Here is a 16958-nt window from a genome sequence, read left to right as displayed (position 1 = left end):
TGTGTTTCCATTTTAATTTGCTCTCAACTGAAAATCTAATAGTCTGGATTATTACCTTGCCGCGAGAAATGTGCAAGGTAATCACAACTTCCAAACCTAAATTAGGGCATAAGAATAACAATATATGCCATAATCCAGCTCATAATGGACAAGTGTTTATACCCTGTGTTCTACTTCATTCTTGTTTGCTTCAAGCTTTGCAGAAAACAAATTGTTTGAAAGGTCAACGGTAAGATTACGCAATTGATGGAAATCATCTTAATTTTAGTTTGTAGACTACGGTAACTGAGAATGAGCCACCAGTATATATTATCTTGCCAGAGTGTGGTACATTATATTGACCGTTTTATTGCCATTTTCCCTGGTGTCTACATTAATAAGTTTTACTTTTATGTCAATGGACTTATCATTGAATTTATTGTTCTTTAACTATCATGAAAATTGTGCCCTATGTAAATACGGAAGACATAACCTAAGGGGCAATACGCACCATTTCGAACTCATCGGTAACTTTTTCTCTTCTAAAAGTCAATCTATCATGCAAACGGCTTGGTCTACCTTGCCAAAATTCCACTTCCAATGGAACAATTCTGATACCTCCCCAATATTCTGGACAAGGAATTTCGTCATCTTTGACACCTTCAAACTTTTTAGTATTTTCTGTAACGATTTTTTCTAGTTTCTCTCTGGTTTCAATAATTTGAGATTGCGGACTAGACCACGCACCAATCTTAGAGCCTCTTGGTCTAGTATTGAAGTAGTCCTGATTCACTTTCTTGGAGGTAAATTCTGCAATACCTTCAACTCTCACTTGTCTCTGCAATTTTTTCCAGAAGAAGTTCAAAGCCACGTACTTGTTTGTTTGGAGATCCAAAGCTTTCTTTGACTTATCCCAGTTTGAGAAAATCACAAAACCCTTATCATCTAACTCTTTGAGCAAAACAACTCTTGAGGAAATTCTTCCGGATGGTAGAGAAGCAGTTGATAAAGTGACAGATTCTGGTATATCTTCTTCTTTCAAGGCTTCATCAAACCATTTCTTGAACTGAGTTATAGGAGAGTCTTCAACTTTACTATCCTCCAACTGAAACTTGTCATACTGGTATGTCTCCGGAGCGACTGTAACAATTGAAAGTTAGTATCCACAGTCGAGTGACACATAGTCAAAACCAAGCTCACTTACAGATTAAAGGCTTTTCTTCAGACATTTTATTCTGTATTTGATGTTATACTCATATATGAAACTATCAACAAGATCTTCAGAGTATCATCATATGAATCATATATGGAATTTGAAATCAGTCATTTCTCGAAAGCATGGTCACGTGATGTACGCGTATAAGCATATATGCTTTATAAGCAAGGTCATCACAAGTACACAGATTCAACTTAATAAAGGAAGTCGGGATTTCCTCCTCCGTCTGGTTCTTATTAATAGCGTAAGATGCTTACTCAATGGTACATAATGGTATATATAATACAGGCCTATTTGAGCTGTTGGTTAATTTTGTCAGCCACCAACTTAATTTGACTTCTAATATGGGCAAAGTTATCAGATTCTCCACGTTCTGATGGAATAAGCAACATAAAATTGTCCAAGCAAATCAGTAAATCTCTGTAATCATTCAAATCCAACACAGAATGATCGTAATCTTGTTTACTGGTCACTAATAATCCAATTATTAAGCAGAGGTAACCAGTGGCATGAAAACTTTGATTTGGGACAATTAACTCTTTGGATAAAGGCAATTGATTTTTTCTGAGCTCACAATTTTGAAATAAATGTGTGAGCTGAGATATATTCTTTCGTTCACTAAGCTTTTTAAAGCACATAACGTCATCGGATACATTCATTAAATAACCGAAACTAAACAAGCTCAAACTGCTAAATAACGAATCTAGTTGATCATTCAGTGTACCATCATCAGATGAAAAGAAATTGTCAGTTGCCCTAATTTTTCCAATTATAGAAAGCACCAACGCTGCCAAATTTGGATCAAACAACCTCCTATAGATTTCATCGTCTTTAGTGAACCCTCGTTTGTCATGTTCGAACAATTTCTCAATGTTTGAAGTTAAAGTAATCAAAATCTTTAGAATATTTAGATAACAGTTTAATAAAATTATAATAGTCTCAACAATCTCTATTCCAAGTTTATTCAGTGAGTCCTTCTTCTCTTTTCTTTCATTTGAAAGTGTAATTAACTGTAGCTCCATCACCTTGTCAGTTAAGTTGATAATTGTGAGGAATGAATCGAAAATACTGTTCAATTTAGATTTATTATTAAACAAACTATCAAGAATCACCTCCGAACTTCCAGAATTGGTTGACAGTATTTCTATATTTTCAATATTCTGGCCAAAATTATCTATTTTCTTGAACCGCACATTAAAATTGAATGAATATACGCACTGATTCAAACATAATAAATAGTTGATAACACCAAAGGGGGAAAGATTGTCAAGACAATCCATTAGAATATTCGCTGATGCCTCTCTATCAGAAAGTCCTTCTTTAAATGTCTTCAATAAATCAAGCTCTGAGGTATCTGTAATAGAATGGAAAACCTTGGATATAATACCTGAATCAAAATTCAATGAATTTGCAATTTCCAAGGTATCAGAAAGCACTCCCAGATCAATCGCCTGATTAATTACATTCAATATGTTCATCGCAAAAAAGAAGGAGTTTAACTTAGAGGTATTTGCTGTATCTTCGATATTTCCTCTGTGATGCTTCAATTTCCCGGTTTGTAAAAAATTCAAGTCTGAGGCGAAAAATTTCTTGATTAGTATTTTCCTAACAACTTCCGTCAACGAAATCTTGGAAATCTTGGAAAGTTTCGGCCTTATTTTCACCAGCTCCGATAATATGCTTGATTCAGAATTATCCAACATTTGGATGATAACATATTTGAATAAGAAGAAAATTTTCTGATCAAGCAATAGGAATTCACAATTACAATCATTTGAATCCTTAGTAGCTATCATCTCATTGATGATGAAACCAAAGCAGAAAAAAAGCACTGGATCATTTGTTAGAGCAACCGAATAGTAAAATGAAGCTGGTAAACCAGCGACCCTAAGAAACTTGATGAATGAATCTTTATCATCTTGTTTTTCCTCAGCAATTCGAAGACACATCTCTAAAATGGCAGACCTCTTTAAGTTTATATCTTTACTGGATAAATCTGCTAGCATGAAATTGAGATCATCCGATAACCTTGAGAAGGTTCGCAGCTCTTTCATGTTCTGTGTATTTTTTAATCGTGATTCTTTTTGAGTTTTAGTAGTATCTACTGAAGTAATCGCATTGCTGATAGCATCTTCATTAGAGCTGGTATAAGGTTCGTCATTGTCTTCCAATTCTGAGTTAGGCTCTTCTAAATAAGTTCTTTCTCCACCATAAGTTTTGTTATTATATCTTCTTGTAGTCTTTTTATTGGACTCTTGCAGATATAGATTTTCTGTTTTCTGTTCTTCAAATTCATTGTGGTCGTTGTGTTCATCGCCAGTCAGAAAATGAGTAAGCAAGTTTTGTGATAATTCCTGATGGAACTGCAATTCTTCTTCATCACTTTGATCCAACTGGGATTCATCAATAAAAGAGCCCTCGTCATAAAATTCGGGAGAAGATGTGATTTTATCAGTGAGTTTCAATGTTTGGGTTTTCACAGAGTTTACTTCCAAAATACTGTCAAACAATTCCCATGCCTCTAATTCCATGCCAGTATTCTCCTTTGTTGGGCTTTTTGTAATAGTTTTGACATTCTTTTGTGCTGTATGATCTACAAAAGAAAAATTGGGTTTTTTGTCGTTTGGAATGTTTTTCACCAATTCAGGCTTTTTCAGAATTAGTTCTGAGGAACGGAGGCCCATTCCAGACTTGCATGTCCTAGTTTGTTCAGAAGAAGGAGATTCAAATTCCTCTCTACTGGGTTTTTCGAGGGATATTTTTTCCGTCCCTTCTTGTGAAACTAAGGAAACAGCTGCTTGTAAATTTGTATTTGATGATACTTTTGGCTTTTTCTTGAGAGGTGGTTCAAACTCTTCAGAAATTATGGATCCCTGTGAATGCTTTCTATTGATAAAGTTTCTATTTTTTCGATTTGTTCTAAGAGGGTCCCTGATGGCATTTTCTGGTGTTATTGTTGTATCGTGCTCATTTTTTTTTTTCATTTGCAGCTGTTTGAGAAAATTCAGAGTCATTGTGGGTAGCCACTCCAACTTCAGCCAAGACTTTCTTTTCTTCATGCAATTTGCCATTGATTTCGCACGTAATTGGGTTTCTAGGTATATTATTTTCAAGGGTTTCTTCATTAGATAGCTCAATGTCAGACAACGAGCTGCATTCGCTCAATTCCAAGGACGACCTTCCTCTATGCGAAGTAGGTGAAAGCTCCACAAAACTGAAATTCCTTGAAGACGGTCTCTTCCATTTACTCCCATAAGTATTCTTTGGTTTTCTATATCTATAACTCATCCCTTCATTATAGTTATACTAAATAGGCATCCAGTTGATAGCCAGTGGCATAAAGGTTGCCAAATTCGTGTTTTTCGGAAATAGGAAAAAAAAAAAAAAATCGCGTTACGCGTTCGTTGTGAGGACAAAATAATTAAGGGAAAAAAACGAAAGTAAAGAAGACGTCAAAACAAAAAACTTGAAATAATAGTGCATAATTCCCAGAAGCGCAAATCTCCAATTTTAAATCTTTTATTAAAGGCTGAAGAATACTGATTGAAACACCAACTGGAACATTTTCTCCCAGCGTGGATGCCGATTGGGTGCCAGAATATGCTGGCAAGCAACAGACCAGCATCATGTCCATCTTCTGATCCTCAACAGGCCTCTGATGACATTAAAAATGAGGCGATGGCTCTGTCCAATAACTCTAGACCCACCCAACGTTCCAAAACATTTCCTTTCGACTCCATTATCACTATCTACCGGGATAATGAGAGCGAAATCCCGTGCCCATTTGCTGATCCTCCATTGATGAGGCTAAGCGCCGACGCCATCAATGAAAATGGCATCCATAGCAAGGCTGTTAGCATATCACAAAAATCAGCTGAAACAGTGATCAGTTTCAATAATACACCTTTTCATATGACCGATGCGGAAGACAATTTGACAAATTGTGTTTTGGAAGATGACAAAGACATTGTGGAAGATTATGATGATGATTTTCTTAACTCGGTTGATGATCCACCAGATGGGGATGCCACTCCAGATTATTCGTTCGTCGCTATTCAACTGTCTTATGATGAAGAACATGACTCTCAATCCAATATAAATGCAAATCATTTAAGTGAATCGAATGGGAATTTAGTAAGGGATATAATAAATGGTGGAACCATGGAAGTTCTATTTTCTGTTGCCACTACATGTGAACTTTCACGAGATATCTCTAATTCAGAATGCATCATCCGTCGTTCCAGTAAAAATGATTATGACAATGAAGAATATTGTGAACTAAATGATAGAAATGGAGATGGGCCGATAATTCCTATTACTAAGCAAAGTATACCAATTCCAGGTAGATCAACCCCAGAAAGGCCATTGAAAACGGGTTCAGGAATCATGGGGCTTGACAAGGATATCTCCACAAAAGTTGAGGAAATGAGTGAAGATGAAAATTGTGAAAGACGCTCACCATCTTCCCGAGATTTTACTGAGATCTCTGGTATTAATGACACTGCTGGAACTTCGTTTTTTGTTCTAGATGATGAGCCTGATATTGTTAGCCATAGTGCTGATGCTAAAACAAACCACCGTGATACTGTGTCGGATATTACTTCCAAAGGTGAGACAAAGTTGTCCACAGAAGCTATTCTTTCTGGAAAAAGAAGCTCACAGGTTTCGATTGAATCGAAACATTCGAGAAAAAGGAAATCTACATTAGCTGATCTATGTGCTAAAGCCTCTGCTAGCTCTGCCAGATATAGAGTTGGTCTCTCTAAAAGGCAGTCCATTGAACATCTTCATTCCCGTTTTTCCAACAAGTGATGGCTTTCTTTCTTTGGAACCTTAATGAATAATGTCCTTATATTTTATTTTATATTATACTGTTTCAATTCTTCAGCTAAAAATTTTTTTTCCTAGCTCCAGCTCCTACTATAATTTATATATATTTATATTTGCTCGCACTCTACTCTAAACCCTTATTATTATGATTATTATGCTATCAATAGATGAATGCTAATTAGATACTTCGCCAATATATGGGACTTTGACACCCGAGACGGCATCGGGTATCCTGACCGGTGGAATTTTACGTCAGGGCGACCTTTCTTGTTTCGCGGAAAAATAAAAAAGAAAAAAAAAATTTACAACCCAGCCAGAGATGAAAAAGGGAGTTTCTCTTAATCAAAAGCATTAATAATATAAGCAATAACAAATATTTCAAAAATGGATGATTCAGCGAGAGTGGCATCCCGTTTGTGGAGAACTTATAAAACCGTGAAGGAAATGGTTAGAGATAGGGTATGTAGTGTCTGAAAGAAGTGTATTGATACTTTTTTTTTCTTTATTTTTTGTCAACAAACCATTTAGTATCAAACATTTAATTTATTTATCTTATCAGCACTAACCAAATATTTAGGGTTACTTTATTCCGCAAGAAGAAATCGATTTATCTTTAGATGAATTCAAATCAAAAATATGTGATGCCATGGGCCAACCTCAAAGAAAGTTGATGTGTTTCCAAGCTAACCCAACTGAAGAAGCCAGTGAAAAATACCCTGAATTAGGTTCCTTGTGGGTGGAATTCTGTGATGAAGTATCCGTGGGTATCAAGACAATGAAGAACTTTTGTTTGCATATTAGTGAAAAGAACTTCTCCACTGGTATTTTCATTTACCAAAAAGTCATCAGTCCTTCAGCTCACAAATTAGTCCCAACAGTTCAACCAGCCAGTATTGAAATTTTCCAGGAAAGTGATTTGGTGGTTAATATTACACACCACGAGTTAGTTCCAAAGCACATACGATTGTCGACTGACGAGAAAAAGGAGTTGTTACAAAGATACAGATTGAAAGAAAGTCAGTTGCCAAGAATCCAAAGAGAAGACCCTGTTTCCAAATATTTGGGTTTAAAGAGAGGCCAAGTGGTGAAGATCATTAGAAGATCCGAGACCGCTGGTAGATATGCAAGTTACAGAATTTGTTTGTAAGGTGGAGGTTTGGTCATTGACGAATCTTCTCAGTCTTTCTCGCAGGGTCATTTGCGACTTTTGTTTGTTTGTTTTTTATACAAAATCTCTTCTTTTTTTTCCTTTCTCTCTCTCTCCCTCTCTCTCTCTCACTCTCTCTCTCTCTCACACACTCTCTCTCACACACTCTCTCTCCAAGTTGTTGGTGAAGTAGTCGCCTGCTGCCGTTTGTAACATAGAATATAATGATAGTACTTTGAAGTGCCAATATAATTGTCCCATTGTAAATTGTTGGTTACGAAACACCAGAAGAATGATATATCTTACCATGGTCACGTGTTGGATCCGAGACCAATTTGCTGTGTATTTTTTTATTTTTTTATTTTTTTTTGTTTCTTTCTTTCTGAAAATTTGTTTTGAGAAGACCATTTGTGGCAAGACCTGGATCTACCTTGCGAAGACCGTTCTCAATTGCGTTACTGTTTTCCACATTGGCTTTCGGCTCAAGCAATTCTCTTTGATAGTGCTCTGTTTCAGTGGTCTTTATCAAGACTTTATAGTGTGGATTTGTTGTTTACCCATCATTCATTTTCATCGTTTGTTTTTATTTTCAAACAAAGTTGAGATTGTTTTTTTATTTTAATTCTCGCACAATTGATAACAAAAAAAAATGCCAGCTGTGAAGAGCAAAAAGGGATTATACCCTAAAAATTATGGCAACTTTCAGCCTGGGGATCGTGTATTAGCAAAGATGAGTGGATTTCCCCCTTGGCCTGCTTTTGTATGTTGTCGTTTTCTTTTTTGTTATCTCTCTTGAAAGCATTCTGAAGATTGGTCCTTTACTAACCTTTTTGTTTTAGATTCCTAAGTATTGCCACCTTACCAAGAAGGTCCTCAATGCCAGGAAGAGCGCCAGTAAAATCCCTGTGTTTTACTACGATCAGGGAGACTATGGTTGGTGTGACGAAAAGAATGTTCATCTCTTAGATGAGGCTTTACTAAATGAAAAATTGAAAGCCATTGATAAAAACGGTAAAGTTGATGATAGCGGCTTGGCTGATAACTTCAAAAGCATTAGTACTGGGATTAGTTACATGGAATTTAGAAGAGAAGTTGCCGATGATGAGGCTGATTACAATAACGGCTATTACAGCGATGAGGACGACCCAAATAGAGAGAAAAAGACTAAAGAGGCCGAATGTGAACCAAAAAAGAAAGCTACTAGTGCTAAGAAGGCGAGAGCGGCTCTGGAAGGGGTGGGTGACACCGAACACAAGAAAAAGAAAGCCAAACATGATCACGGAAGCGGCAGTGGCACAAACGATAAAGTATTAGAGACAAGTTGGCGATTCAGGTATATTTTACAAAAAGGTTTGATACAAACGAAAAAAGAACCAACCCGAGAAGCTTGTGAGGAGGCTGCCAAAACTCTTGGGGAAATGGAACAATTTTACAAAAAAAATAAAATCACCGTGACGATTTTGAAGACCTCGAAAATTCACAAAGTATTGAGAGAACTACTTAAAAAGGATTCCCTCAAGGGTTCCCATGATTTACATAAGAGCTGTTCCTCCTTGTTGCAAGACTGGGCGCCGGTTATCGAGGAGCTCAGAAAAGACAAACATGGCAACGGATCTGGGGCCAGTAATAATGGACATCACAGTAGAAATTTAAGTGATGTTAGTAACATATCAACTAAAAAGGAAGAGAAGTTGAGTGATTGAGAAAATCTGTAGGGGGAGCGCCATTTGGTTAAAAAACTATAAATTTTGTCCTTATCATTGAATTTCTGCATCCTTCTCAAAAGATTGTTCAATCAACTCTCACTCATGTCATTACGTTTCACTCACTTCTTGTCTGTTATTTTGCTTCTTTTTCTTCATTACATTTCCCAGTTCCAACTTACTCCCTCTTCAATTTAAGTTGGTGGGCTTCAACATATACTGTATATTATGGCTTCTTTTTTGTCTGCTTTTTTTTTTAAAAAAAAAACCTATGATCTTTCCTGATACTGGATACTCTGCTTACTTCTTGGGTACATGTTTTTTATTTGTTTTATTGTTATCTTGTTCTTTTTTTTCTTTTTTTCTTTTTTTTCTTTTTTTTTTTTTATTGTAGGAGAATTATTAACATTTATATTTCTTTTTCTTGCTTCTATTACTGATAAAATTGTTTCTGGAGATGAGCAAACTGTAAATATTTCTTCTGATGTTCTCTAGTGTTGAAGATAAGTGGCATAACCTAATCTGCATGAATTCCCACTCTCTATTATCTCCACTAATGGAACTTAGTACATCAAGAACACCATCCATATGAGAGCAATATTTAGGTTATTGATTCTAAGTCATTTTTATTTCGTTCCACTGGTTCCTATATTGGTAGATGTGCTACGTACTTAATTAGCATTTAGTTTCTCAATTCTCGCACATGTTTCCGTCTTCCCAATATCTACCTATATAAGCACGCGTCTCTTTTTCTTTGTTTTTTTTTCTTCGCTTCTCCTTGTTTGTTTGTTTTTCTCCTTTTCCTTCTGAGATATTCCATTATAGTGTCTGCCTGGATCCTCAATCTCTAAAACAATGTTCTTGACTCTGGGATTGCTCACCACACAAGACCAGTCAACGGGAATCGGCACAATCTGGCTCCTTGCAACCCTCGGCAATAAGTCTTCCCATAAAAGACTTCAAAAGCGAGAGATATCTGATGTTTCCATTCCCGATGTTTGCGCAATAATATCTTCCAAAGTCGAACCATCATCCCTCAAGCTTAGTTCCAGACTCCTTTATGGTATTAGCATCGCCCATAAACAAAAGACCACTTACCTCTATCTCGAGGCATGCGTAACAAAGAATAACATCCAAAAAAATATTCTATACAAAAAGATTCTGAACAAAGATTCGGGACACCATGTATTACCTATTCAAGGGTTATTGAATGTTGGTCCAGCAAATATCCGTCCCATTGTGACATCGAGCTTTTCAAGGATTAGCGGAGGAACCAATAGCAGAGTCGCTAAGGTGCTTTTTCTAGCAGATGATGGTAATTTCGATGTCAATAGGGATTTGGTTCAAAGTGACAAAGCTCTTGCTGATTTGTTACTTGGGGATAAAGAAGCCCCTGAAACCAACATAGATGATAGTACTGAATTTTCAAAGGAAACCGCCCAAAGACGACAACATATGAATCAGATCCATGTTGACGACCAGTCAGACTCTTATAATGTATCATTAGTTTTTTCTCCTATACATAGTACTCCTGGTCGTGGTGATGAGCCTTCAAATACCAGCAGATTTCAGTATGCCAATATCAGTGATTTTGAAGCTGTACCTAACAATGAGTATAACCATCACTCACTAATCGATGAAAATAATGACATGTTGGGCGACGTGGTTTTTGAGTTTGATCAATCCGGCGATTTGCTATTCAATTACCCTAATAATAATATTGAACCTACCTCCCCTGCTGTTATCACCTCTCCATCTCCGGCACCCAACGTCCCTGGGCCTGCAATTGATGCTATTTCCGCAGCAGATGGGTTTGGCCTTGACTTTACCAATATTGAGGTTAGTCTTCCCATTGAAAACCTAGAAGATCACCCCACTGCTGTTTCCCTCAAAACTTCTCCATCGCGCAGCACTAGCAAAACCCCTTGGAAACGCTCTGGAACAGGCTTCATTCAAATTGATGATATCACTGCATTTAGCACCTCTGAATTAAGACACAATAGAGATATTTTTGAAGAAAGAATGGATGTTGAGAGCAAGAAGCATGAGGAGAGAAGGCTTGGAGCTATGCAGCGGTATAAGGGAGGAATTGGTATGATCTCTATCACTGGAAATCCAATCAGTGCTATTGATATCATCAAAAGAAGTAGAAATGAAAATAAATTATATTCAAATTTGATCCGCCAAACAGAACATTTTCTGGCTGGAACAACTATTCTTGGTATAGCCACTGGACACATCCGCCAGGAAAAAGAGGATGAGTATCAAATTGAAGTAGGGCGTCATAAAAACCGCTCTCGTTCAGCTTCAATTTCAAAGAATTCGGTTGGCGATTTATTTGAAAGGGCCACAGCTGAGATTGGAAGACACGTTGATCTTGATTTGGATGCCTCTGCCCAAGAACAAATGATGATGATGGATTTTGCTAACGATCCATTTGGTACTGATTTCGCAGACAAAAAATACGGTAATGGAAAACGCCCACTTGAAGAAGATGAGGAGTTCTTTTTAGACTTTTCTGGTCAGCCACTTGACCTTGATTTGCAAGATGCTCTTGTTAAGCGCCGCAGAACCGCTTCTGTTGATGGTGGTTTAAGAGATGTATTGTTTGGAAACTTCAGCAGATCCAGTAGCAGAAATAGCAGGTTCCAGTGCCATTCTGGATCGATGTCTCGCTCTCGCTCTCGTTCACAAAGCATCGGACCCAAATCCTTTAATCTCATCAACCAGCCACTTTATGAAATCTCTGTTGAGCAAGGGCAACCTAACACTGTAAAAGTTTTAAATGGCCAAGTCAAACGGTTTTTTGAGTACCTCCAAAACAAAGTAGCTTCAAAATTGGTAAGAACGGTTGAAAACGCGACAGGTTCAATGGCATCATCAGTTGATGATATACCAACTGAATTGATCTCAAAGTTCCAAAAAAGTCTTGATGGAAGTTTGGCCAAACTAACATTCGAAGATATTGCTCCAAGCAAGTACTCTGAAAGAGATGAAAAGCTACAGCCTGAAGATGCGGATGGGTCGAAAAGGAAAAAAGCATGCTCTAGGTCCCTTGCCTCCAGTGCTTTCTTGTGCATTTTGCAATTAGCGTCGAGATCCTTGATTGATTTATCCATTGATTCAATAACAGAAGACCATTCCCCTTCAAAGCCAAAAGATATTGCTGTGACTTTCAATTATTAAGATCTTGGATGGTTGCATAATCTTTTTCAATACCCAAAATGTTGCTTGACATATTTATGCTAGATTTATGTTAGGGATTATCTTCCTGACAGGCATTTCATTTTATGTTTGCTCTCTTGTAAAGTAACCTAGTCATATTGCCCAAGTATTCCTTTGGGGGCATATATTCGCTTTGTTGAAGAATTGAAAGAAACAGAATACAAATTGACGTATCATATCGATTTGGAAGTTGTGATCACATGAGCGTAGTTAGCACCATGTATTGCCAAACTCTCCATGAATAGGGGAATTACTCTGTATCTGGTTTCCCTTGTTAAAGGTACTGCTATAGTACGCTATTGAATATCACTATTTCGATATACAAAATATATTTGGCTTTTCTGTGAAGCAAAATAAGGGATTATTTGAACACAAATCAAGGTCTATATTTATTCTAAAAAAAAAGGCAGTAAATTTTGATTCTTGATTATTCACAAAAAATCAATAACACCAGCTTGAATACTAATACACACATAGTGAAATCGAATTAGATATATATAATCAGAAACTTGAAAAACATTAAAATCAAACCAAAGAAAAAAAAAAGGAGTTGTAAGACAAAAAAATAATAAAGCTGGGACAAAAGGATTCATAATATATATATATAAAAATACCAATCGGGAATCGAGCAACAAGAACTAAAAACAATAATGGTACATCAAGCATTCACAAACAGCAAAAAAAAAAAAAAAATTCTGTGGGGGGGAGGTGAGGGGGACTCCAGGGATAGCAAGTCTAGAAAAAGCTGGTTTTTAATCGTCTATGTCTAACAATCTAATTAAAATGGAAACAAAAAGTAAAATATTTAACTGACAAACTTGTCTTAGAATAGCACTCTCAACCTACCATTATGCTCTTCTTCTTGTTGCCCATGCTCGTCATCACTATCGCTCTCATTATCCGGATTAGCGATTGTTAAGCCAAATCCTTGAGGTTGATAATCTTCCATTATTGATCCATCATCCCTTCCAGCATCTATTGATTCTGCAATTTCATCGTCAACTATTATTCCTCTACTTTCAAAAGATGCAAATGAGTAACGAGCAGTGCTAGCGGTTGCCGAACTAGTATTTCTACTAAGTTGACCACCAACAGCATTTGCAGTAGCCATTTTTTGAGCATAATACCCATCAGAAGAGGCGGATGTGAAAGAACCAAGGGTGGATTCACCATAACTATTATGATCATCCTCGTGACCCGTGGATCCCATTCTCATTGGGATCACGGTGCTTTCCCGACCGGTAGACCCCATTCTCATTATTCCTTGACCTCCCATAAAATTGAATTCATCATCGGCTGCTGCGAGACCACGTTTTGTCGAAGGTTTTGACATTATGGTGCCACTACGTGGGCTGAAAGGATTGGCAGAAGAGTTTACTTTGCCATGAACGGTTCCCAGATGTGACAAATCGGTGAGGTTCTTGGATGCCATTGTTGCAGCAATAGTAGCCAAATTACGTTGTTTTTCTTCTTCATCCTTTTGTTTAACTCTTCTAGTATAGTACCAGACAAGGAAACAAATCATTGAGATACCAGCAGTACCACCAACTACCCCACCCGCTACCTGACTGCGCATACCGGCAGATTTGCTTTGAGAAACCAAGGTTACTGATGAAGAAACTACATTATCAGCAGTACGAGTGAGTTCAACATCGGAGCCTTTTTGTGTAGTGAGGAGTACTGCAGAGGTAATGGTAACACCATTTTCCACGTACTCAGAGTCAGAGGTAAGAACCGTTTGGTCACTGGAAAGGGAAGTAGTTGCGGAACGGTGAGAATGCGATAAGCTCAGGATGGAAGAAGTGCTTGTGTTAACATAGGTAGACGAGACCACAAAGGAGGAGGAGTTATAAATTGATCCGGTGACAAGGGCATAAGACAGTGACGAGCTTGGAGAAATTGTAATTGTTGATGGGCCCGTGGAACTTGCGGAATTGGAGGAGCTCAAGGAACTGCTGGATTCCGAGGAAGTTGATGAAAATGATGACGAAGAAGAAGATAAACTTGACAGAACTAAATCCTGGTTAGCATAAACTGCATAATAACCTGTTCCGCCACAATAAGGACTACTTTCTGTACAATTGGAATTACAATTGGCATCGGAGACTGAGTTGCTGAGAGGTTGAGAATCGCCACAATAACAATTTTTGCCATCAATAATCCCTAAGTATTTATAATCGCTACAGAGAGCAGAGCACTGATCGACTGGAGAACTTGGGTAAGTGTTCTTAAAGGCAAGAGAGACACCGGTGTTGGAATAACAACCAGAATATGAAAAGGAGGCCGTTACCGAGTGCCATAAAAGGGTGGAAAGAAGCAAAACTAACATGGCAGCTTGAACCTTCGAAATTTATTTTGTTATGTGATTATCTTATTGGAATAGATATAAATCTCCTTGAGTTGTATGGTAAAGAAACAAAAAAAAAAAAGAAAAATTATTTCTTTGGGCCTATTAATAAACTTGATTTGAAGACCAACCAGGCAAGGTTAACGAATGAATATACGTGAAGTTGGTGAGTTTAATTAAAAGAGTGACGATTATTAAATGTATGAAGAGGGTTTCGTTGTGGAGAAGAAGAGATCTTTTCAAGGTTGCCTGGCATTTAACAAGTGGGAAAGCGATCAAAAAGGGTGTTCAAATTCCCAAACCTACATTGTGTCAGAATGCGGCCTAAAAGGGGATGCACGGCGGTTACCCTGGTATGCGACCATCTGGGACCAAAAGGGCTTTTCTCTTTGTTTTGTTGTTTTGTTGTAGTCAAGTAGGTACAGTTGTATTTTGGGCAGTACTTTTTTATAGTTTTATTTTATTGAATATGGTTATTGTGATATAATGTATATTATCGCCAAATATCTTGATCTTCCTGAATTAGAGAGAGAGGGAGAGAAAGATCTATAGAGAATATAACAAAATGTAGTTACCCAGCCGACGCGATATCCGCCAAAGAGGATTTTGTTTTTTTGTTTGTTTTTTTTTCCTTCGCGGTGGGAGCTAATCTCTTCGGTCACGTGTGGATTTATTTCGTACTGTGGCCGGGTATTATATCCGGGCTTCTAGCATTCGTTTTTTTTTTTTTTTTTCACGTCTTCGATCTTGACTCATTTGCGGAGGCCATATACATAATATACTTGAGGCATACACACACGCCAACATTCACCCACTAGTAGTGTCCTTTCCCAGTAACAATGTTCTCTGCAAGAAGAATATCTCTAAAGTCTATTTCTGGATTCAATCCAAAGTTTGCCTCGACTTTGGCGTTTGTTGAAAGCAGTAACAATAAAATCACCCCAGCATCATTATCAGCCCTTAATGCTGCAAAAAAATTGAATCAACCAATCACCGCCATATTGGTGGGAAAAACCTCCGCCAAAATCGTCAAAGATGAGCTTCCAAAATATTCTGCCAATATCGAAAAAGTGCTAATCGCCCCAGATTCTAAATATAACCACTATTTACCTGAAGAGGTCTCACCACTTTTACAATCCATATTGAGCGACTCATCTAATGATTTTACACATTTCATTGTCCCTTCTTCTTTCACAGGTAAGTCTCTCTTACCTCGTGTTGCCGCCAAATTGAATGTGCAGCCAATATCCGATATTATCGCGGTTGAAGGTCCATCAACTTTCCAAAGGTTTATATATGCAGGTAACGCTATTGCCACCATAAAATCCAGTGACAGTTTGGTTTTAGCTTCAGTAAGAGCTTCATCATTTGAGCCTTTGGAAGCCGGAGCTCCAAAAGAATTAGCCGTCCAAGAATTGGCATACGTCGAGCCAGAAGCTAAAGTGGAGGCCGAATGGGTTGGTGAAAATATTATGAAATCGGAAAGACCAGATTTGGGCTCTGCCAAATATGTGGTTTCTGGAGGCCGTGGTTTAGGCTCTAAGGAAAACTTCGATAAGCTCATTGATCCACTTGCCAAGTCATTGAATGCTGCTGTTGGTGCTTCGAGAGCGGCCGTTGATGGTGGTTTTGTCGATAATTCCTTGCAAGTTGGTCAAACTGGAAAGATCATTGCCCCTGATTTATATATCGCCGTCGGGATTTCGGGAGCCATCCAGCATTTGGCCGGTATGAAGGACTCTAAGACTATTGTTGCCATTAACAAAGCTGATGACGCTTTGATATATAACGTTGCAGACTATGGATTAGTCGGTGACTTGAATGAAATTGTTCCAGAATTAACACAAAAAATTAACGACGCTAAGGGCGCTTGAAACTAATCAACTAAATTTACAATAACAACCAACCACAAAGCAAATTCAAAAAAAAAAAAAAAAAAGCAAAATAATTAGCAAGAATAGAAAATTGTATGCTCTTCTATCAGCGCCTCCATTAATAAAATTAGTTTTATTGCATTCTCTTTATTTTGTAAAGATTCATTTCATGCTTAGTATATAATAATGCCTAGAAAGAAGGGTTTGGAAACATATCCGCTATATAGAATTTGTCCACCATATTGAGCAGACTTATTTACTTGTTTATAACTGCAGTATGTAAATTAGATGTCAGAAATTGTCTATAAGAAACAGGACAAGATACAAGTTCTCGTAGCACTATTCATATCGTGAAAAATGCATGATCTGGATTTTAAACCCGGTAGGACAAAGGAACTATAGCCTTCATAGATGCATTACTTAGGAGTAGGGGCGATAAAGGGTAAAAAGGTAAAAAATAGGTTTTCTTAGCGGTAGAAAGAGGCTGTTGACATTTACAGGTAATGCTTTCGGTAAACAGCCTTAACAAAGCACTTGCAAACTTAGAATAGTAGCAAAAACAAAAATAATCTCCTCATCAGGGGCTCGAACCCTGGACATTTCGGTTCCTTATTTCTAAAAGCCGAACGCTCTACCA

General features: G+C 37.5%; 8 protein-coding genes across 8 annotated transcripts; 5 read left to right on the top strand and 3 right to left on the bottom strand. All coding sequences in view use genetic code 12, as the record gives it.

Annotated features, from left to right (window-relative positions):
- Window positions 1–472: 472 nt before the first annotated feature.
- PDX3 (pyridoxamine-phosphate oxidase PDX3) lies at window positions 473–1208 on the bottom strand (the record flags this gene model as incomplete). Its single annotated transcript, XM_064994900.1, has 2 exons — window positions 473–1119; window positions 1184–1208. 2 exons carry the CDS (start codon window positions 1206–1208, stop codon window positions 473–475), a joined length of 672 nt encoding a protein of 223 aa, XP_064850972.1.
- Window positions 1209–1485: 277 nt separating this feature from the next.
- Window positions 1486–4209, bottom strand: DASC09_012960 (uncharacterized protein; the record flags this gene model as incomplete). Its single annotated transcript, XM_064994899.1, has 1 exon — window positions 1486–4209. One exon carries the CDS (start codon window positions 4207–4209, stop codon window positions 1486–1488), a length of 2724 nt encoding a protein of 907 aa, XP_064850971.1.
- Window positions 4210–4774: 565 nt separating this feature from the next.
- On the top strand, window positions 4775–6007 carry DASC09_012950 (uncharacterized protein; the record flags this gene model as incomplete). Its single annotated transcript, XM_064994898.1, has 1 exon — window positions 4775–6007. The coding sequence occupies one exon, from the start codon at window positions 4775–4777 to the stop codon at window positions 6005–6007; it is 1233 nt and encodes a 410-aa protein (XP_064850970.1).
- Window positions 6008–6409: 402 nt separating this feature from the next.
- Window positions 6410–7172, top strand: RPB5 (DNA-directed RNA polymerase core subunit RPB5; the record flags this gene model as incomplete). The annotated part of the gene is made up of 2 exons (XM_064994897.1): window positions 6410–6484; window positions 6603–7172. 2 exons carry the CDS (start codon window positions 6410–6412, stop codon window positions 7170–7172), a joined length of 645 nt encoding a protein of 214 aa, XP_064850969.1.
- Window positions 7173–7821: 649 nt separating this feature from the next.
- Window positions 7822–8875, top strand: PDP3 (Pdp3p; the record flags this gene model as incomplete). Its single annotated transcript, XM_064994896.1, has 2 exons — window positions 7822–7932; window positions 8012–8875. The coding sequence occupies 2 exons, from the start codon at window positions 7822–7824 to the stop codon at window positions 8873–8875; spliced, it is 975 nt and encodes a 324-aa protein (XP_064850968.1).
- Window positions 8876–9730: 855 nt separating this feature from the next.
- REC8 (Rec8p) lies at window positions 9731–12061 on the top strand (the record flags this gene model as incomplete). Its single annotated transcript, XM_064994895.1, has 1 exon — window positions 9731–12061. One exon carries the CDS (start codon window positions 9731–9733, stop codon window positions 12059–12061), a length of 2331 nt encoding a protein of 776 aa, XP_064850967.1.
- An 862-nt stretch (window positions 12062–12923) lies between these two features.
- DASC09_012910 (uncharacterized protein) lies at window positions 12924–14429 on the bottom strand (the record flags this gene model as incomplete). Its single annotated transcript, XM_064994894.1, has 1 exon — window positions 12924–14429. One exon carries the CDS (start codon window positions 14427–14429, stop codon window positions 12924–12926), a length of 1506 nt encoding a protein of 501 aa, XP_064850966.1.
- An 857-nt stretch (window positions 14430–15286) lies between these two features.
- On the top strand, window positions 15287–16321 carry AIM45 (Aim45p; the record flags this gene model as incomplete). Its single annotated transcript, XM_064994893.1, has 1 exon — window positions 15287–16321. The coding sequence occupies one exon, from the start codon at window positions 15287–15289 to the stop codon at window positions 16319–16321; it is 1035 nt and encodes a 344-aa protein (XP_064850965.1).
- Window positions 16322–16958: the final 637 nt, after the last annotated feature.

Source organism: Saccharomycopsis crataegensis, assembly GCF_037102585.1.
Source record: "Saccharomycopsis crataegensis DNA, jcf7180000000073, whole genome shotgun sequence".
Classification (NCBI taxonomy): domain Eukaryota; kingdom Fungi; phylum Ascomycota; class Saccharomycetes; order Ascoideales; family Saccharomycopsidaceae; genus Saccharomycopsis; species Saccharomycopsis crataegensis.
This window is presented reverse-complemented; position numbering and strand designations above follow the sequence as displayed.